The sequence below is a fragment of the Notamacropus eugenii genome, chromosome 5 (assembly GCF_028372415.1).
Source record: "Notamacropus eugenii isolate mMacEug1 chromosome 5, mMacEug1.pri_v2, whole genome shotgun sequence".
Lineage (NCBI taxonomy): Eukaryota > Metazoa > Chordata > Mammalia > Diprotodontia > Macropodidae > Notamacropus > Notamacropus eugenii.
In genome coordinates this window covers 47,352,369-47,374,745 of record NC_092876.1, presented here as the reverse complement: position 1 = coordinate 47,374,745, position 22,377 = coordinate 47,352,369, and the positions used below count along the sequence as shown (strand labels likewise).

General features: G+C 36.0%; 1 protein-coding gene across 3 annotated transcripts in view; it reads left to right on the top strand.

The window, feature by feature from the left end:
- Positions 1–22,377, top strand: part of RERE (arginine-glutamic acid dipeptide repeats) — a 478,375-nt gene that overhangs the window by 126,188 nt on the left and 329,810 nt on the right. For 2 of the 3 annotated variants that reach the window (XM_072608759.1, XM_072608758.1), the window contains exon 4: positions 11,343–11,468. The exons of the other annotated variant lie outside the window; for it this stretch is intronic. In XM_072608759.1, coding sequence (XP_072464860.1) covers positions 11,343–11,468 — 126 coding nt within the window. The remainder of the gene's footprint in view (positions 1–11,342; positions 11,469–22,377) is intronic. 3 annotated transcript variants of the gene reach the window in all.

The following is a 22,377-nucleotide window of genomic DNA, read 5'->3' as shown; positions in this document are numbered from 1 at the left end:
GCAAGTCCATGTGGGGGATGATGAAGATCTCAGCTGAAGTGATAGTCAAGAGAAGGAGACTTATGTGAAGATGGAGTGAAGTTAGAAGTAAGATTTGATAGTAGATTGGATATGTGGGGTGAGTGCATGAGAGAAATGAAGGATGCACAGAGGGAAGTTATGAGCCTGATAGATGGAAGATAGATGATGGTGCTTTCACCAGTAAAATGGAAGTTCAAAAACAGAGGTTTGGGGTAGACTGATAATGAGCTTTATTTTAGACATGTTGAGTTTGAAATGCCTATGAGACATTCATTTAGAGATGTCCAAAAGGTGCTTTAAGACTGGAGATAGGGAGAGAGATTGGGGCTGGATATATTGATCTGGGAATTATATCATAGAAATGATAATTGATCTAGAGGAACTGATGAGATCACCAAATCAAGTAATATAAAGGGAGAACAAAAAAAAGTATTTAAGACTAAACTTTGGGGGACACCCATGGATAGTGGGTGTGCCCTGCCTGAAAATCCAGCCCAGGAGAAAGGTAGGAGGGAGAACCTGGAAAAGGCACTGTTTTAGAAACAGAAGAGAGAGTATTCAAGTAAGAAAGGTTTTAATATCAAAGGCAGCAGTGAGATCAAGATGTAATTGAGTAAATTGAGAGACCAAAATGTTAGTGTACTTGAAGCAATAGCAACATTTATTTTGAAGTCCTCGCGTTTGTGAAGACAGGAGTTGAAGTAGAAAAAGAGAAAAAGAGACTGGCACCAATTCATTGAGAAAGGAGGGAGTATGGCTAGTGGATTGATAGGTAATGAACAATTTCATGATATGATTGAGTACTGATTGTGGGTAGTGTGAATGAACATTGAAGGAGAAGTTGCTTAATGCTGGTGATTGATGAGAGAGTCTGGAAATGGCATTGGGGAGCAAGGAGTGTAGTTTACTTGTACTATAGAATGTGCGAAGAAGGATAGATTTGAACTTGGTTATGAAGGACTTTCAGTGCCAATAAGGAGAGTTTATATTTTATTTTAGAGGTCTGGGAGAGGGGGAGACACACACACACACACTCACTCACTCACTCACTCACTGACTGACCGATATTTATTGAACAGCTCTATGCTTGGGTCAGACCTATGTTTTAAGAAAGTCACCTTGGTGACTGTGCAGGGAAGAGTAGAGACTTGAAGTGGGAAAACTATTAGGAGCCTATTGGACTAATTGAGGGAGAAGTGATTAAGACCTCAATTAGGGTGATAGTTTAATAGTCATTATTTTCCTTTGTTAAATGGAGATTTCTTTTAGCCTTCTCCTTAAACTACTTTTGAACGCTTGGGAAAGTAGCTAAGGGTTTTGGTGAATCTTCACTGTTTAAATCATACTATAGATTTAAAGTTGGAAAGGACTGTTAAAGGTCATTTAGTTCAATCACTTTATTTTACATTGGAGGAAGCTCCAACTTGGAGAGTAACTTGCCTAAGGTCGAAATGGTAATTAATTAGGGCTTGAGAGACTTAGGTGGGAACACAATTAGAAAGGGAGAAGTCATTCTTTCACACTATTGGAATGCCATTTGCTTCCTTGAAATAAATTTACATTAAGCTAAATATAGTCCTTGCTCTCAAGGAGTTTATAGTTTACCATTGTTGGGTAGACAGCTTGTCATACTGTCACATTAGCTCTACTGAAGGGAACTGCTAGCAAGAAGTTTTCACTGCTATCTTATAGGTTTTCCCTTTGCACTTCAGTTACATGATCAAATTATATTTTAATTTTTGCCCTAAATATGTTGTTTGCTGTGGCTCAGTCAGTGGTAGCCAGGGAGTGCACTCAGGAAGCTCATTTTCTGCTTCTCAGGAAGCAAATTTTAATGGCCCTAACACAAGTTCCTTATATCCCTCCTTATCCATTTTCCCATTGGCTCATACAGTCTCATCATGACAGCTACTTTCCAGTAGAAACAATTATGCCCATATTTGGTGGTGAAAAGCATACTTGTACCAGGAAGCAGGGAGGGTCACCATGTGGATTTTGGGGAATGATAATTCATCAGGGGCTCCTGAGACTTAAGATGGTGTATAGAAACTTAAAGGGAAAAAGTCCTTCTAGTCTTCAACTGAGGAAAGTACACTATAGGCTGTCTCCCACATTTGCTCTGTTTTTAAAGGCTACGAACTTTCTAAATAGTGAGAGATCCTTTTTTTTTCAAAAAGGGGCTTTTTCTCCTGGTTTTCCTGGTGTTTCTTGTGATACCAGTAGTGTGGGCCTGGAGCCAGGAAGACCTGAGTTCAGTTATAGCCTCAGATACTTAATAGCTGTGCTCTCCTGGGAAAGCACTTTACCTCTGTTCTGCCTCAATTTCCTCCACTGAAAAAAGGGGATAATGACACCTCTTGGGGTTGTAAGGATCAAAAGAGCTCAGTACTTTGCCTGGCACATAGTTGGTATTTCATAATACTTCTCCCCTCCTTTCCTTAATCTTTCCTTGTTAATGGACTGTTCTTTCTTCAGAGGAAATTTATCCTGATCCATCTTTTAATTTCTTTAGTAGGAGATGTTCGTAGTTGTTCTTATTAAGTATTTATTACTTAAGTTCTTATTAAGTAAGAACTGCACAACAGGAAAAACTAATTTTTCTTCTGTAGGACTACATAATTGCATAATATAGGAAGTGTGGTATGAGTCCCAAGGTCCAAGCTAAGGTTGGAAGAATTAGATGCAAAAATCTAACAAATCCCTGGAAGTCTTCAAGTGGAGACCTTTGTAGAGTGATTTTCTGCTCCTATAAGAGTTGAACTATTTGAACTCTTATGTACTATGCTTCTACATAGGTTGCCTCCAAATAAAAACAGCACCCCTAAAATTACTTGAGAAGAAAAAAAATAGGTATATATGAAGACCAGCTATAGTTCCCATTCAGGTGTTTTACAAGGAAGGCTTGGGGGTTGGGCAGTGAGGAGACCTCTTTTTAAAGCAGTGTTGTGAATCTTATTTTAAGGTGATTATTTCATTCCCTTCTAGTTTCAGTTAATAATATTAGATAAAATCAAATGCAGAATTGTCCTTCAAATCAAACCTGAGTTAGGGTCCAAATAATTAGGGGTATTGAACATTGATTTACTTAAGCAGTTTCCCAGTGTTACTCATGTTGCTAGTCTTCGGTCATAATCTTGAAGTTCATAGCCTTTGGAAGCCTGAGCCTTAGTTCCCTGAGCTAGTTTAGCCTCTGTGGGAAACAAGTTAGAAGGTCTGTTTCCCATAGTTTTGTGGTAGTCAGGTTTGTGACTTAGTACGGTTAGGTTAGAGGTCAGAAACTTGTGCATAGACTTGATGAGGTATTTGAGGTAAAGTCTATCAGAGAGAAGAATGTGATGTGGCAATGGATGGGGGGCCGAAAAGACCAAAATTGGGAACAATCCAAGAAGCTTCCATTAGTCTGAAGATATTGTAGTCTTCCTATAATATGACTGGGGAGTCCACCCGTCCAAGAACGTAAAGACTAATAAAAGCTTTTCTGATTGCACAACAGGGATTGTTCTTAAGGTGAGCATGTTTCTCACAGTTGAGGGCATGTTAGTTGGGCTCATTTCTCACAGCCTCAAAGATAGTTTTAATATCTTTGAATGAAAACCAAGTCTGACTTGCTTGGGCAGTGAGGGTGGAGCTTAGGACATTGCTCTTTCTACATTATCACTCTGTTTCATTTAGTTAAAAGTTATTGTTTAGGTCCCTTGGCATGTCTTGCTTTGATAAGATCGCCTTGAGAGCTGCATTGGAATGATTATGGGATATCAGATTTTTCCTTCTCATAAACTTTTGGTTGGGCTTTCAATGACCACCAGGCACAGCAGCACGTGTGGCTCCAAGGTCAGCCAAGTGAGGCCTGTGCAGAGCCATGTAGGTATGGGATTGTCTTGAATCTTATAGTTGCCTGCCTTTATCTGCCATTGTCTTCCCATCTACCCACACTCACCCCTTTTTGTTAGCTTATTCTTACTCCATTTACTACTCCACTAGTTGAAACAATACTGATTGCTGAAGAACAGTTCCTTCTTCTCCTCATCTGTCCCTTCATTCCCCTCCACCTCAATCCTTACACCTCAATCCTTACTTCAATAATGTCCAGGTCTGCCCACCTGTTTCACTGTACTCCCTGGAATTAACAAATATATTTTCATTTTAGCTACTTTCTTCTCCTTACTCTTTAAGTCTTCTGGCACTTATTGAGAACTAGTTTCCCCCATGGGTGACCCTTCATCCCTGGCCACCCTTTTCAGTGATAGTTGCACCTTTTTTTAATCATTGCTCCCATTGGGGAGTTCCAATACTCCTTATTCGCCATTTCTACTTCTAGACAGTTCCTCTATTTATAATCACTCAGCTGTCTTTCTTTTTTCTCAGTTCACTCTGTTAAGATTTATTACACATATCCTGGTAATTTTTTTTTATCTATAGGGTATTCTCTTTTTTTCACTGGTCCTGGGATCATAGTCTTCTTTGCCCCAATCCCCACCTTCATATTAATTGAATTTTAAAGTACTTCTGGTGTTCCCTCAAATGCCCTAATTGCCCTCTTCTTCAGTTTATTCACCTGCCACGATCTACTTCAGCTTGATACAATGATGTTCACATTCTTGATTTTACCATCACCCATAGATGTTTTACTTTCATGTTTGAAAACTCTTAAAATTCCTTTATCTAATCATAATCTTTCCTCTTTCTGTTTCTTCACATTTTTCATTTTCATCATGACTCCCAATCTCTCCAACCATTATTACTTTGCTAGGCCATCATTCCAACTTTGGTTATACCTCTCTTTGATTGCTAATCAGTCTTGATCCCTTGATGAATTAGTTCAGCTCTACCATATATTTAATTTATTCCTTGCTCTCTTTCCCTGTTGCTGTTTATGTCTTGCCATGTCCTACCTCTGGATTTATTTCCATATCTACCTCCTTTGCTCCTACTATCATGTACTGCAGAATAGAATTGGAAATAATTAAATTATGCTAATTGGGCTTACTACAAATTGAAAGTTATCTAATCTCAGCTGGACTCTCAGGTGTACCCAGTGTTCTCTTATCCTATTCACCACAGGGTTTGTTACAAACCTTCTTGCCTTGTCAAGTCTCTCATGACACTTTCTTCCCTGACCCTCTAAGATGATGACCCTCATATTTAATTGAAAAAAAGTCAGTTTTTCCACATTTCTTCTTTTGAGAAGTAAAGTAATTAAAGTACTTAACAGAGTGTCTGGCACATAATAAGCACTTAATAAATGCTTTATTTTCTTCTCTTCCTTCTTCAGTTCTTATCTTACAGTCCCTTAATACTGTTTTAGAAATTCCAATCTCTAATGGAGAAGGAATATTTTTGGTTTCAAGAGCCAACCCTTTGTCATGTTCACTTGATCCCATTTTCTCTATCAAATTTTCCCTTAGTAACATCCCCTATTTAATCTCTCCTAATTGATTCCCCTCTCCTTAAAACACAACCAAACAAAAGCCTCACTAGTACTTAGCACAATTCTAGGAACATAGTAGGTATTTAGTAAGTGTTTATTCATTGACTAGTTGCTATGATCTCTGTTATCTCTCATTCTATATCCATTCTCCCTTTCTTAGATAAACTCCTTGGGAAAAAAATCTGCATTTTGAGCTTCTATTTTCATCTCTTTTCACTTTCTTCAGTTTGGTTTCTTACTTCATCTTTCAAGTGGTACTTCCTTTTTCAAAGGTATCATGTTGTTAAATCTGATTGTCTTTCCTACAGTCATGTAATTCCTCTAATTATAAAACCTATTGACCTTCTCTCAGTCTTTTTATCCCTCTAGATTTCTTTGCAGCATTTGATACTCCCTTTCCCCCCAACACTCCTCTCCTCCCCCCAGATATTCTTTCTTCTCTGGATTTTTGTGACAGTGTTGTCTCTTGGTTCTTACTACCATTCTTAGGGATCCTTCTTGTTCTCTTTGGTGGATCTCTTTCATGTGAAGCCACTTAACAGTGAATTCTATTGAAGTCTTGTCCTAGGCTTTCTTGTTTTTTCTCTTTGTCTCTTCTGTTGGTGACCTCATCAACTCTCCTGGTTTCAGTTACCACCTCTATACATATGACTCTTCACTCTGTATATCTATCTAATCCTCTTCTTTCCTCTCTACTTGTCTGACATGATCATCTGCTTATTGGACATTTGGGTATCTTGAAGGCATTTTAAATTCAGCATGTCTAACTCAATTCAATATTCTTCTGTCTGTACCCTTGTTCCAAACTTCCACCTCTGTCAAGGGAAATAACATTCTTCCTATTACCCAAGTTTATAGCCTTGGTGTTATCCTTGACTCTTTACTCTCACTTATCCCTTATCTACAGGCCTGCATTGTGATTCATCTTTCTATTCCTACAGGACTCTTATCTATGATTTCTTATAAATCCTACATAGCAGTCCTTTCTCTAAGTCTCTAAATTATTATGTGAGTATTAACAAAGAATGTGTGCTACCTGTATTTTATATTTCAGTTATGCATAATGACTGACTCCTTTTCCAGTTATGCATATCTTTTTACTCTATTTCTTGCATATAAATTGTTGGTAATATACTTAGTAATATACACTGATTATAACTAGATACCACATTTTCTTAATGCAGTTTTCTTCTGCTCTTAGTTCTTGCTGTGTACCTCAAAATAACTTCATTTAAAAAATTCTTATGTAAGTAAATAAGAATTCTGGTAATTTAAATATGAATTTCCTCTATTTCCAATTCTGTACTCTAAATGAAATGCTCTTTAATTTATCCATTGTTTGGGGGTGGGGAAGGGAAAGAAGAACAGAGTAAAAAAAGTATACAGCAGAGAACAAAAGAAAACTCACAAGGAAGCAAAGAAATGATGGACAGTTCTCAACAGCATATGTGTTACATACAGGCTTTCTTGAAATGAAAATGTATTGTTACACATTTTGAATCCTCTCTTATGTTCTGTTGTGTATATGACATGCTTTTCTCCCCTTTCTTTGTATTTAAATTTATGATGTGCTTTTGTTTCTTTTCTCTATACTGTATTTGTATTTTGGCCCTTGAGTCTAAAATAAAATTTTTTTAAAAAGGGAAAAAAACCCCACATAAAATATGAATTTAAAAAGTAAAACCGTTTAGGAATAGCTAAAAAGAGTAATTACTTTATACAAATGAGGTTCAAGAGGAAGAATGGATACAGAGTAATTAGATGAGGGAGGAGAGCTGGTAGCTGGTTACCTACTTTCGCGAGAAATGGGTTGAAGAGGGAATGATACATATGTATTTAGAAGAGTAAAAAGGCTTCTAAATTCAGAAGAAATAAAACCGTATGGGCATCAGGAGGGGGAGAGGACAAGAGGAAGGGATCTTTAGAGAGGAGAATGAGGGAATAAATAAAAGGGGACTATAGAAGGGTGATTTTATGGGATGGGAGGATAAGGGAGGGAACCTTGGGGGGGGTGGGATAAGGAAGCAATAGGAGGTCAACGTAGTGGGTAGAGGTAAAGTTGAGGAGGCCGGAGGGATAGGAAACAAGGATAGGAGTAGATTATGTTTGGGAAAGTATATGTCAATATATGTATGTGTATATGTAAACGTGTATGTATATAGCTATAGCTATAGAGAAACACCTGAAATTGTAGCCATCTCAGGGGTAGGGGAGGGGAAAAAGAATAAAGTAAAATGTGCACAGCAGAGAACAAAAAAAACTTCTAAGGAAGCAAAGAAAGGATGGACAATGTCCAACACAATGTGTATTATCATGCAGGCTTTCTTGAAATGAAAATTTATAGTTACATATTTTGAATTCTCTCTTATGTTCTACTATGCACATGACATGTTTTTCTTTCTTTGTATTTAAGTTTCAATATTTAAACTTATGATAGGTTTTTGTTTCTTTTCTCTATTTTGTATTTGTGTTCTGGCCCTTGAGTCTAAAATAAAATGACAAAAAAAGAGAAAAAATGTATCTATTGTTCCATCATAAGGAGCTGTGTGTTCTCATCACTAATGTGGTGAATTGAGAATTGAGTATACTTACGAGTATTACAGAGTAGTCTGATTGTTTGGAAAAAATTCTGTTTCATGTCTTGGAATGATGATTGACCTATTTGTAAAAATGTATTAATCTTGATAGCTTCTTTAAAAGAATGAATAAATTATAGGAAGAATATAATATTCCTGCAGTCTGTTTCTTACTTTCCTCCTGTGGTACTTTTTCCTAAATCATAGTACTATATAAACCTGTGTATTTAGGAGTGTTTATGATAGATTGATTAAGTATGCTTTTTTGATTTTGGGTGCTTTAACATATAGCTTTAGGTTCACATAGGAACTGGCCAGGGACTTGACTTGTAATTTCATTGATTCAGGAAATTCTTGAAGAGGATAACTCCCTTTTCTGAAAGATGTTAGCACCTTCTGTGTACTTGAGATATAGAGAACTGACAAGAGTATTGAGAGTTCGAGGGACTTGCCTGGGTTTACACAAGTCAATGTGTATTATAGCTATGACTGGAACCCTGTTACCTAATCCATATTCCATATTTTATGTAGTTATTGTTTTCTTCTGTTTAAATTTTTTATATTTCAGGGCAAATTCTGTAGAAAGTACATTTTAAAGTAAGGAGATGATACTCACTGCTAATTTGCTTCAGTTAAAATGATTTTCTCTTCAGCGGTATCTAGAGGCTGTTATTTTTTAGGATACAACACCCTCCCACCCCACATTGTCATAAGCTAAAAGGAAGGTACTTCGCTCATTTTAGAGTCATATATCAGTAGTGTAAGAATTAAATTATATCCCCTGTCAATATATGAATATTGTTTGTAATTTCTTCAGTTCTGTGGAAAAGGAGAGAGTAAGGTGAAGTCCTTCAGTCTCAGATGGTGATAAAATGTAGGCAACTGAAGAACATTCTTATTATTCTTTTTCTTTGAGGAAGCAGTTGCTGCTGGTATATTTTTCTCTTTGGTGTAAAAACGACACTTTATTGAGGAACAGTGATGGTAACCTGAAAATGGGGGATGAAGTGAGGCTGGAGAAAAGAAAATATTGATGGCAGAGTATAAGGGATTAAATAAATTTGGTCTTTTTTTTAACTCTTAGATGCCTCTTCCTATCAGTCTCCCCATACTGCTGCCCATCTTGGAAGAACCAAATGAGTTTTAAATATTAATAAATGATTATTGCTCTGATACAGATTATTTATTTTTTCCCATAATATGTTTATTTTAAATACTATGTCTAAAATTTCATGGGGAAAAACCTGATTATTTCTTTCATTAACATTTGGAAAACATCAAAACTGGTTTCTGTACCAGAGTAGAAAGCTCTAATGGTTGTTCTTTTACAACAAAATATGGCACACATTATTTTTGAAAACTTCCTTGTTACAATATTAACCCATTTTTGTCACTTTCAAGTATCTAGAGAAAACCCTAGAAACTTGGATTTCCAGCATGTAATCTGTAAATGATATGGAGTATACACTCAGAAGTGGCACACGGTCTTGCAGCATAAACCTTTTGCAAAGATGTTGTAAAACCAAGCGTGACCAGGCAGCTGATGTGCTTACTGACCTGACAGCAGCGCTGTGCAGTCTGTGCTGAATTGTGTTATTCTCTGTATCTTAAATATCTTAAATACACATAAATCTTTTTTCAGTAAACCAGCTAATGAACCTCATCTCAGCTAACCAGAATGCTAGAATGAGTGCTCTGCTTAATTAAATCTTTTGAATGTTAACTTGGCACTCCTTTTTGTTTTAAATAAATTTTTAAAAAAAGTAATTTACTTCCTTGCATTAATAAAATATGCTACACAGAGATAACTGTCTTTCTTTGATAGTTAAGATCTTCCTTTTGTTGAGTTTCATCACTTTGAATACAGTGTTTATTGTAGTGTATTGTAGTTTTAGAACTCATTGGAGAATTACTAACAGGAAGTTCTCTTTTTTACTTCTAAATCCCTGATGTAAGCTTGTTTTATTATGACCTGCCTTTTATTCTAAGTGGTCTATAACATTAATTCTTTGAGGACTTCTTGCTTCCCAAAGCTATTTGTAGTAATATTGAAGATTCTATTACATTTAAAATACTTTTTTCACTTATAAAAATTTTGTTTAAAATGATTTATTTCTTTCCCTTTACCTGTTTCTCTTAGTTTGCTGGCTTCCTTTATGTCTCAGAGTAAAGGCTGCATTCTCCAGGAGGCCTTTCCCATCTCCTCAGAGCTAGTACCTTCCCCTCTGAAATGACCTTTCCTCTACTCCACATGTATCTTTTATATGTATATCATTTTGGTATCTAGGTATCTATACCTCTTGTATCTATATTGGAATGTGAGCTCCCTGAGGGCAGGAGCTGTTTTTACCTTTCTTTGTATTCTTGTTACTTGACACAGTACTTGGGCATGCCATAGTAAGCTCTTAATAAATTGCTTGTAGGTTTATTGATTGAAGGGTGCCTATAAGTAAAAATTCAGGTTGCTTCATGATTTTACTCCCCTTAATTTTAAAATTGATTTCAGATACTTTTGGAATTGTGTTATCTTTCCTCCCTTAACGTGACTCTTTAAAAAATAAATCTAAGTCAGCTATATCCCCAAAATAAAATTTTATTTTTATTCAGTTTTTGTGATCTGGATTTTAGTTGCTAAATTTACCTGTCAGCATTTTGGGGGAGGGTGTGTGTAGAAATTTCTTTTTAGGGTTTGCTTAAAACCCAAATTTCTAAATCTTGATCATTGGTCTACTCTTACTGTATGAATGCAAACTATAACTAAGTGATGAGTGTTGGTGAAGGCAACTCTGTTTTTAAGAGTGTCCTCATTTTCCTGAGTATATCCTTCTTTTGTTTCTTTGCCTTCCAGAACATCTCTTTACCTTTTGTTCTGAATGCTTAGTTTATTTGTCCAGATCATTTCTGTGGTTTCTGTCTGTATTCATAGTTTGTATTCTTAAAGCTCCTTTGCTATTTAATGTATTTGAGGTCTTCCACTAATTCCATGCTTTTATATTGGATCATAGGTGGTATTCATGGTTATTGAGCGACACATGCTATGCTGCCTATTGGCAAACAGGTCATTAACATGTGGGACCAGGCAGGGATATATATTTGCGTTTATAAGAAAACGATTGAGAGGCAAATTTTGATCAGTTCAGAAAGGCCATTTGTGGTATTGGTTCGTATAGTAACTTCACATACAGTTACATGTGAGGTACCAAGATGATCTACTAAAGGAATTTTGTCAATATCTGATTTTTTTCTGCTGAGTGCCCCTAACAACCAGGACAAGAGGGGCATTGGGCCTGTTAACTTAAGACTCTTTTCTTTTTTAGGTTCACAACTCGCAGGCCTGTTGCAGATCTCCAACTCCTGCTCTGTGTGACCCCCCAGCATGCTCTCTACCGGTGGCATCACAGCCACCACATCACCTTACTGAAGCCGGGAGAGGGCCTGTAGGGGTAAGGAGAATCCCGTTTTTAAAAGCTATCAGTATTTTATATCCCTTAGGGTATAAAATAGGAATATTACCTGTCCCCCAAAGTCCCCTTTGAAATGTGCTGTATTGTATGTGGTTTTAAAGGAGTAAAAAAGTACATGCACAGAGGAAACAAAATACGGGAATTGCCTTACCCCTCTGGACCATTGCAGACTTTCTGGGTTTTAGTGGTGGGGTATGATGGCACCAGCAGAGAGCATGCTGGGCTGCTGCAAGGAGCAGGAGCTGGCAATCAGCAGCGAGTATGGAGGTTGGCACCTGAAGTGGGGAAAGATGGGGGTAAGTTTGGGTCCAAGTGTGGAGTCCAAGTGTGCTTTTCCCCAGACTCATTGGGATCTATGGCACATAAGCCTCAGTTACATTATGTTCTCTCTTCTTGGCCACCTTGACCAGAATTCTGCTGTTGTGACTGAGCAATAGTTGTTAATCTACTTGTTTGGATTGTTTTAGTTTAGTGTAGTGTCAAGACCATTCGTTGGAATTCTCTTTATCCTCAGGCAAGCCACTTCTCCTTTGTCTAGTTTGTCTCCTCTTTTCTCAATTGTAAAATGGGGACGTTTGACTTGTTCTGTAAGGCCCTGTCTAAATCTGTGACCTTATGATTAAAAACTCAAATGGTGATATGACTTTTCCAGATCTGGATCAGAGATCCCATTCAGAACTGTAGCCTGTTAAATAACTTTTCTACCCTGGTAGAGATGTAGTCTATATATAGAAGTCTTGAGTTGTTATAGGATGACATATTATCATGTATTATACATAAATATTAGGGATTATACTCTCTCCCCAGCTCCCATCTTCTTCTCCCTTTCACCCCCAACCCCCTCATTGCCCTCTGTTAGGTAATAATGTATTGTTTTTGTTTTTACTGTGAGATATCGTTTACTAGACATTTTTCTTGCTCTTGGTTCATTTAGGAAACTTTAAGTGTGCTTGTGTGTTTTTATATGAGACGTAATTCCATCATTCAGTTGGATGGAAAGATGAATCTAAAGTTTGTGTAACAATTATCAAATAATCAAACAGTGCAGTGCTAAAATCTATGTTATCAACTAAATGCAGCAGGAGTTTAGAGAAAAGAGAGATCAGATTGGGCTAGAATTGTAGTGAATGGAATTCACAGAAACCTCATGATTAGAAGACATCAAAGACAGCAGGGTACTTTTGGATGATTCTTTTTGGGGTTCAGCACCACATTAGCCTTTTTTTTCTGTCTTTTCTAGTCTCAAAGTTATTCTCCCTAACACAGAAAGCAGAAACAAAAGAAGCGTTGTACCTTTCCTCTTGCCTTGCTGTTATCTTCAGTTATCATTCCATCTGCTCCAAGGCAGGGTCCTTCCCCTTTTCTTCTCCTCCTCATCAGAAATTTCTCTTTATGTCTTCAAATTTTTTTCCTGAGAGTTTCATAACCCCCTTGGCCTGACTTAACAGTATCATAGATTTATAGTAGAAGGGATCTATAGTAGAATGCTGTGGAATCCAACAACTTAATTTTGCATATGAGGAAATTGAGGCCCAGAGAGACCAAGTGGCCTCCCTAGGGTCACACAGTATCTTAGCCAAGTATTGAACCCATGGTCTCCTGAGTCCAGATCTAGTGCTTTCCCTACAGTGTTCTGTACTGCCGCATAACACTTTTTAGGGGTGAAAGCCTATGTTTCTCTCCTTTCCTTGAACCCTTTGAATCTCATCTCTTGAGATATAGGCTTCATTTTTGATGATGCCTAGCTTTTCTGTCTTCTTGTATCATTAATTCTATGATGACTTCCCTTTCCTTGGCCACATTGCCATCATGTCTGTTTAAAGAACCAATTCATGTTTTGTAAATAGAATCTTGTTCACACAATCATTTCCCTTTGTTGCTTCCTTTTGAAGGAGGAAAAATATCATCAAAGCAAGATAGGAAGTTATTAAATGCTCTAGTTTTGTTAAAGAGTTCCAATAGAAATGTATTCAGTAATACAAATATGGTAACTTCTTAGTGGGTAACTAAAGAGTTGGAATGGATACTGGAGGTAGATGCCAATGGGTCAGGACATAAAACCCTAGAGCACCCATTTGTATAGCGCTTTAAGCTTTGTGAGGCACCTTCTTCAAAACAATTCTTTGAGCTAGACAGCAGATATGTAATTATTATCCTTCTTTTATACACACACACATAATATATATGGAAATTGAGGCTCTAAGATGTGTATTGATTTGCCTTTCCTTATACAACTATAGATGTCTGAGACAGAATTCAAATCTAAGACTCTTGGTTCTAGGGTCCTTGCTACTGTGCCATGTTTTTGTTACGATAATTAAAGCTCTCTTCTCTTTCTCCCTCCCCCTTCCCCATCATTGCCATATAATTCTTTTTCACTAGGCTTTGTTTTCTATTGATAGATTTTGATACAACACTCATCTCTCTGTAAACAGCCTTCCATGGTGCCTTTCCTTAGAAATTCAGTTAAGTAAAAGTAATACGGTGTTTCTGACTGATAACATATGTAACTTTGAGCTTTTTACAATTTGCTATTTCATAACAGAATGAAAGGAAGTGTGTCAGCTGGAACTAATATTTGCTTCCATTTATCTTCATTCAAGTTTTCTTCACAATGCTTCCTGCTTTTGGTTACTAGATTTCCCCACTAGTATATTCTTCTAGAGCCATCGTGTGATCATGTATCCTATCTATTGCTATCAATTCCCTTTGCTTGATGGTCATACTTTATGATTATGACTCTGAGTTCCATTACTGATTCCTTTCTTGTGTGTTATTGTGAATTACTGTATGTCTCTATTACTGTTTTTCTCTACACTTTGTAGCTATCTTAATAACTATATGTAGGAAACTTCTTTCCTCTTCTCTTAAAACCTGTTTGATTAGATTTGCAAAATTCCAGGTAAATATATTTTTCTATCATTTAGTGTATACCGCATTGCCCAGATCCCATCATTTCCTTATTTCAAACCTTGATCCAGAAATCCAAAGTTGTTCTGAAATACTACGTATTTAACCAGATGTTCAGTTCCCAGATATGCCTCTTATTAGTAGGAATGATGAAAAATTCACCTAATAAGGTTCTTTTTTGTTTTTTTTTTTGGTTAGGCTTTTATAATCTTTACTATTCCTTTGGCAGTATCATTTTCCTATGATGAGCCAATTGAAAGAAGTTGGTCAGAGTTATTAATTTATACTGATTTATAGGAGATTCTTCCACTTAGTTTTCTCTGAAAGACTGCAAGATTCCTAAATAATAGAGCAAGAAAAGTTAAATTTCATATTATTAAGAAGTGAATGAAAGAGGAAAATGGAATGCCATGAGTGGAGGTCATAAATTCTGTGAGTTTGCTTGCAAAAGAATGGAGAGGTAGCGTTTCTTGCAAAAGGGAGACACTTTGTATACACTTTGGGCTAATAAGGTATGAAGCAGGTGCTTAAGAAGAGAGATAGAAGTCTAGACTCCCCTGTGGGTAGAATGACAGAGTTCAAGGAAAGTGAAAGCCCCCCAATTTTGGGGGGATTCAAGTGAGCAAGTATTGGCTGGGGAAATGGGGTACAATAGACTAGTTGTTAGAAGACTGGAATTATTGCCCTGCCTGGCTTTGCTGGTTAATTGGGTGATGCTACAGCAGCTTCTCTGGATCTCATATTCCTCATTTGTAAAATGATGGAATTGAAACAAAGGTCCTTTTCAGTTATGACATTCTGATTTTAAGATATTTTTAAAAAAAATTCCTCATTTAATTTTAACATGAAATGGTAATTGAGGTTCAAAAAAGGAGACAGTTTTTTTCTCCTTTAGTTTTTATGTTCATTCCTTTAGTTTAGGCATAAATGGATGATTATTATTTAGCTACTAAAGACTGATTTGTAGATCTTTGGTGCTTTACTTTATTCAGTGTCTAGGATTCATGTTTATGGTTGAGAACTTCTCAACTATACGGAGGATTAAGAAAAAAATCTGATGAAATTGCACATGGTTTCATTTTGAGGATACATATATTGTCTTGTTTTAGGGGATAAAGTAACTGCTAAGAAGTATCATGTGCAAATTTACTATGCTTATCAAATAGTTTCTTCTCACATTTTAAGAAATGTCTGTCTTTCATAACAGGATTTTCTCACTTCGTTCTTCCAGTGATTCGATTTGTATACTGTTTTATTTATTGTCTTTGCAATTTCTACATTGTTCACTAACTTGGATTTTTGCTGCACTGATTATAATTTTACCCATTACGTTGTATTGGTATTAATCCTGCATGACTGGCTCCTAAAATTTGATTACCAGTATTTGTCTTTTTACAATAGATTTAAATGTACAGATGATTAGATGATCATACTTGAGCTTAAAAGAGATTCTAGAATAAGACCATAATTCATCCTATAGTCAGGACAATGCTGCACAAATGTAACTTTATTGATTGTTCTTTAAAGGTGCTGAGTGCTGCCAATATCATTTTAGAAGGATCTGAACCAGATCCAATTGGCAAAGACCCCAGCGTTTGGAGAGATTTAATGAATTCCACAGGCATACAGATCTAATACAGTGTAATGATAGAGCTGCTAGGGGAAAAAATTGATTACAGGGTTTCAAACAATATCATTAATGTTTCTTGGTATAATACACCAGATGTCTTCCTTAATAGACTTATTTTTGTTAATTTAGTTTTTATAGGGTAGCATTGACCTCGTCATGATTTAAGGTTTTAGTGTCAGTGTTCATTATAAATTGGTGTTTCTGTGCTTACATTAATGATTTTACACTCTCCCACATTTCACTTTTCAGATTTAACTTTTTTCTTTGGCTTGTACATATTGATGTTGTAAAGGGAGCTTTTCTATTTGTGTCTATTAACCCATTAAATTTAATGTTTTCTTGTAAAGGTTGATTCTGGTGGGAGTGGGTGGGGGGAAGGTTTTGAGGCTGGTACTAGAGCTTGTGAGAAGGCAGATAAGTGGAAAGAAACAAAAAAACCTGAAAAATAATTCCTTAGATATCTCTTGGATTCAGAAATGAAGATTATCCCCTCCCCATCCTCAACATTTTGCAATACCAGGTTGTCAAAATACAAATTACACAGTAGTGTAACTGAAATTCCTTCTAAAGTAGAAGATATATAGCCCTGTAAAACTGGCATAAAAATGTAGATTTATTTTTTGTGTAATGGTATGTGCTTCAGTGTAAGAGAATATAGTTCATTTTTTGTTTCTTCTGTGTTCCTGGTCATTAGGTGCATAAGATGCCTTTGTATTTGAATAATATTATTTACAATTTCCATTTTAAACCAGATCTGTCTGTGTGTTTAAGACCACCATTAAGGGATCTGTCACACGCTGACAGTGTACAACAGTACTGCAGTGAGTGGCTAGAGATAGTGCAGTTCAGAGGCATTTTCCTAACAGTTTGCATTGTGCCTATATCATGCTTTATAAAACATCTTTTTTCCCTAGAACTCTTTTGTAATTCATTGCTGTCTTTACCAGCTTCTTTTGGATCGCTAGTCCTTGAAGAACATGATCATTTTAAAAGCTTAGGTTTAATTTTTTTTAAGGTGGTGGTGGGGGAAGAATCTCAGAAATAACAGGTGGATTGATTTAAGAGACTCTCCATCAACACTTGGTGGAACACCCACTCCCAGGTTTATGTTTAACATGGTGCTGGGTGCAAAATGCTTCCCAGGATGGCTCTGTGATTCTCATCCCTTTTCCCCTTCTTTGCTAAGACTACTACTTATTATCTATATTACCCTAGCTAGTTAATTTACCTTTTTGCATCTCATTGTCTTTCTCTCTGCAATGAATGGATTGGAATAGATATTGTGATTTTTTTTCACCCAGCTATAAATGTATGATGCTCTGTAAATGGAATTCTGGTGAGTTGATGAGTTACTTGTAGAGATTAAATGGTAGATTCTCCCTGTCCACTTTTAACTTTTCCAGAAACTGACACTTAGTGTTTTGAAATTATTTGGGATTCTCAGAAATGGATGGAGTGATTCCAGGGTTCTAAAAATTAATGTGCATAATATACTTTTTTCAAGGCAACTAAATTTACTTAGAGTTTTCCTTTATTCACTTTGAGCTTTATTGAGCTAGGTTACCGTAGATATCTCATACTGTGCTAATTCAAAAATACTGCACTATATAGATACTAACACTATAGCACTTATATTATAAACTACTTTGATGAACTGTGTCCTGTGTGACTATGGTGGAATTAGGCCTTCAATATATTTTTAAATGACTATAAAACCAGTTAATACATAAATGTCACCTTCTAGGTTTCTTTTGAATCTCGGGCAGAGGTACTTTGCAGTTTTTTTGTTTTGTTTTGTTTTGTTTTGTTTTTGGTTGCTAGTCTGGGAAGGACTCTGCCTTATTACCTGTTCAGCTACATATTAATTAGTCTCTTAGGAAATGCTACCTTTCTAGTGTTACTATGGGTAATCCATAATAACATTAAGATGTTCTTATTGCCTCCCTAACAATATTCAATAAGAATAGTAATGAAGAAGATATTCTTCCCTTATGGATGAAGAAGATAGTCTTCCCTTATAGCTCCTCCATATGATTCATAGAATTAATTTTAATTCATTTGAACAAACATTTATTATGCATCTGATAAGTATAAGACACTGTGCTAGGTGCTGGGGATACAAAGAGAGAAGGAAATGCTCCTTTCCTTTCAGAAGATTGTGAGAAGGGGAGGAACAAAAGTAGATTGTATTTTATAAATGAAGTTTGCTAAATTGCAACTTTTTAACAATAAGTCTTTATTGATGTATATGTAATATGTGTATGTATTTACATAACCATAGATTTCCCCAGTATTCTTCCACCATCTCTTTCCAATGAACCATCCCATATGACAAATGGCAATTTTTGACAGAAAAAGAAGAGGAAAAACAATTAGTTTTTTCCTGTTTTCTTTTTCAGTTTGTTCATAGCCACTCTGCTCTTTTGCCCTGCTTTGTCTGGAAGATACCCCATTATTTTTAAATTGAATTTTTGGGCTGTCTGCTTCCTCCCCCCCCCCCCCCCCCCTTTTTTTCCCTTCTACATTGTGCCAGGAAGATAATCCCTCCTTTTCAGAGGCATAAGAGCATCACAGTTAATCATGGAGATGGAAATACTCTTTAAGTAAGCTCCTAAATTTCCTTTGAATTATTGCTCTCATTTTATGATCTCCAATTGATTTCAGTGGTGATTTTTTTAAAATCATCTTTAATACAAGATCTTTGAGAGTTTTTGGGAGTTGTTGTTTTTTTTTATATATAGGTAAAAGCATTTTTGGGAACTGAAGTGTAAAAGCCATTAAAAAGTCTGTGTAGCCCTCCTGGGTGGCAGCTGGCAGCCCAACTGCCCCCTGGTGAGGGCATTATCAGACTTAAGGTCATTAGTTTTCTGCTTCTATTTTCTTTACCAGAATACTTTCTTACCAGATATGCACATTTTAAAATTTCTTCACTCTAGAGACTGTGCCACAAAACTTTCTTAGAAAGTGAAGAAAATATATTTTTGGGTAAAATCATGGATTGTTAGTCTTGTCCAGGATTGTTAGTCTTGTCACAAGATTCTCACAGGAGTGGGGGTGGGGGTGGGTATGAGGAGGTTCTATATACACTTTCTCCTCCAAAAATAGTGGAGGGAGAGATTGTTGTTAACAAATTCTTGAGGTTGAATTAGTTCATGTCTTTTAATTTTTTTTGCTTCTTGTGAGTATAGTGAGGTATCTTCCTGACTTAGCAGGACAGGAGAACAGAGCAACTACATACAAATTTTAAAAGGAAAAAAACCCACTGATTTTACTTGCATCTGAACATTATTAAATCTCCATTGTGTGTATGTGATGGTATTTAGGATCATGAAATAAAATGAAATGAAAGAAAAATGAAAGGGCAAGTCTTTTGGCCTTATTATTTGACAGCCCTGCTAAGAGGTTAAAATGTTTCCTTATTTAAGAAAAAACTGCTACCCTTGGTAGATTTATTTTGTACATTAGCATAGATTATAAAGATTCATTCTTGTACCACAGTAAAAATACATTCAAACACTTACACCATGGCCATTGAGAGTTGGAGTAATCAGCCATCCAGCCAGATAGGCATGTGTGCACAGAGTTTCTACGTTTGCTTTTTTACAGTGTATTTTTTCTGAAGAAGAGTGGGACATTTTTTTTTTTTCAATATGTAGATGATGAAGTCAGGAATTAACTGAGCAAATTAAACAGCAACAACTGTACTGAAAAATAAAGCCCTTAATACATCAAAATAAATAGCCACAGTTGGTCATGTCTAACAATGTGTATGTCTTTCTGCAATTTAAAGTCATCACTTCTGGCAGGAGAAGTGGCATTTTAATCTGAATTATTTTGTACTTTCTTATTATTGCATTGATCCATATTCTTAAGTTTTTCAAAACTGTTTTTCTTTGTAATAGTCAACCCAACACATAAGGAGGAGTGGACAAAGTACATGAACATCTTAGGAAGAACTTTGCTTATTCACAGCCTTGGTCTTAACTCATTTATTGATTGATATGATTGGTGTTTGCTGATTGATAGAGCAATAGCAACATCTCGACAGATTAAATATGTTCATAGAACATTATTAAAAGTCTTAAAAAATAAAAGTACCCACAAAACTAGCTTGTATGTATAGTTGATCTGGCCATAATTGTGTTTTAAAATCTTCCCCCATGGCTTCAGATGTCAGTATAGAAAAAGCACATTGAAGAACTGGAAGAAAAAGACGAATAAATTGAAACACCCGGGTGTATGTTTGAACACGTGAGCCAATTCATAATCACAGTGACATAATAATTAGAGAAGATCTAGCTAATAAGTTATCAGGGTAAGAAATGCTCACCATTATTAGTGTGTTACATAATTATTGATAACTAATATAAACCATGACATTTTGAACTTTTCATATAAGAATCAGCATGAGAATATAAAATGAGTTATAATGAAATGAAACTATAAAGTTAATTTACGATTATAATTGTAATAGAAGATGAACACATGTTTAGGAAAAGAGGCCTATTAAATTTAAGAGTAAAGGAAGTATCTCTTGTGTACTAAAATTTAAAGTCAAAACTCCCCCACTTTTTTCCCCTCTCTACTTTTTACTAAATATTTTCCCTATGTTTTGAGTTTTTTGTTGTTTATTTGGATTTCTGTCTCTTACATTGAAAGAATGACTAATTTGGCACCTGTAGTGTTAGAAATGTTTCAGATCTTCTAGCTTTAAAAATCTAAACAAATCATATTACCTACCTTTGGAAATACCTTCTGATAGAACATTAATGAATTTTTTCTATCACTGTAAGAACATTTTTTTGCTTTCTGTAAATCCTTGGAGACACTGAAGTGTAACGATAAGTGGAAAGGCTGGCGCGTGGCAGTGGAACTTACCTGGAATTCAGTGGGATAAAACACCCTGGCACATAGCTTTATATCCTTTGCAAGCCAAGAAATCCCTTGGATTGAAAGCAAAATGAAGCGTACGGTAAATATTTACATTTACTTTGAATCCAAGGTATCAGAAAATTAGAGGTACGTATAGTCTCTCACTTGTGAATGAAACAAAGTGACATTGTATTTAGTGCCCCCCGCCTTTCTCCCCCCATCCTCCAATTAAAGTATATGAATTTAAAATTTCATTTTATGATTTGATCGTCTCAGTGAAGATGCAGATATGGAAGAGTAGTGTCAGAATAATTACTTTAACAAAAAGGCTCTGCTAAGTATGCCTGGGAACAGTGGTCATCAGTTACTAATGAAAGCTAGGTGAATGACTGGCCAAAATCCATCCCAAGACAAAAAATGTAAACATTTTGTTTCTAATAAAAAAAAAACCTCCCTACTCCCCTGTCTTCTCCCCGCCACAATGAAACAAAACCAAATGATAAGTATTTCTTCACCACAGTTTAAATAGTTCTAGTGAATAGGGATCAGCATTATGATTCAGATCTTATTTCTCTCCACATTTAAATATTGTGATCATTTGGAAAGTGTTTAGATTTCATGTCTACTTAGCACAGCGCTTTGCATGTTGCAGGTACTATAGAAATGTTTATTGAATTGGATACATATATACTTCTACATACATGATCATATTTTGCTTCAAAAAGTTCTGAAGTTTGATATATCACATTCCTATTCTCATTTGATTTATCTTGTTTCAATTGCTGATTGGCTGCATTCTGAATCTGAGTATCAGTGTTGCTTACAAGGGCTTTTAAAACAGGCGAAAACGATGTACTTGCCATAGATCAGGATCTAATATCAGTTGTGTTGCTGCTGCCCTATTTACTTGATTGAAGCATTTTGTCTGCGTACTTCCTCCTTGACAACTGATTTGAATGGAATATTCAGCCAGAGTGCCTCAGGGCCTTATATCAACTTATAGTGTGGATAGAAAGGAAGAAATTCATAGAAAAGACAATTGTGAAATGTGGGCTGGTGGCCCATAATAGAAAATGTTTGTAGCATGCTTGATCTTGACTGTAAAGATTCTTGAGAAGCTTACTAGGATCTAAGGGATCATGAAAAGGATCTAGTGAGTACTTATATGAGATCAGCATAGAGACATGTCTCCAGTCCCATCCCCAGCCAAGAAACAAACAAAAACGCCTCTCACCCAAGTCAGATTTTGTGGTTGTTTTCTGTTTCTCTCTCTTTTTTTACTTTGTTTACAATATCATTTAGGACCTAGCCCTTGTCTTCACCAGTGGGTTAATAAAATAGCATTTGCATTTTTCTCAAATGAAAATTGCATAGTAGTGTTGTCTTCCTATATACAAAAGCACACATCAGTGGTACCAGTTTGATGGCCAGTATTCCCTGCTACTTAGTGGATTTTTTTTTTTTTACTTCTCCATT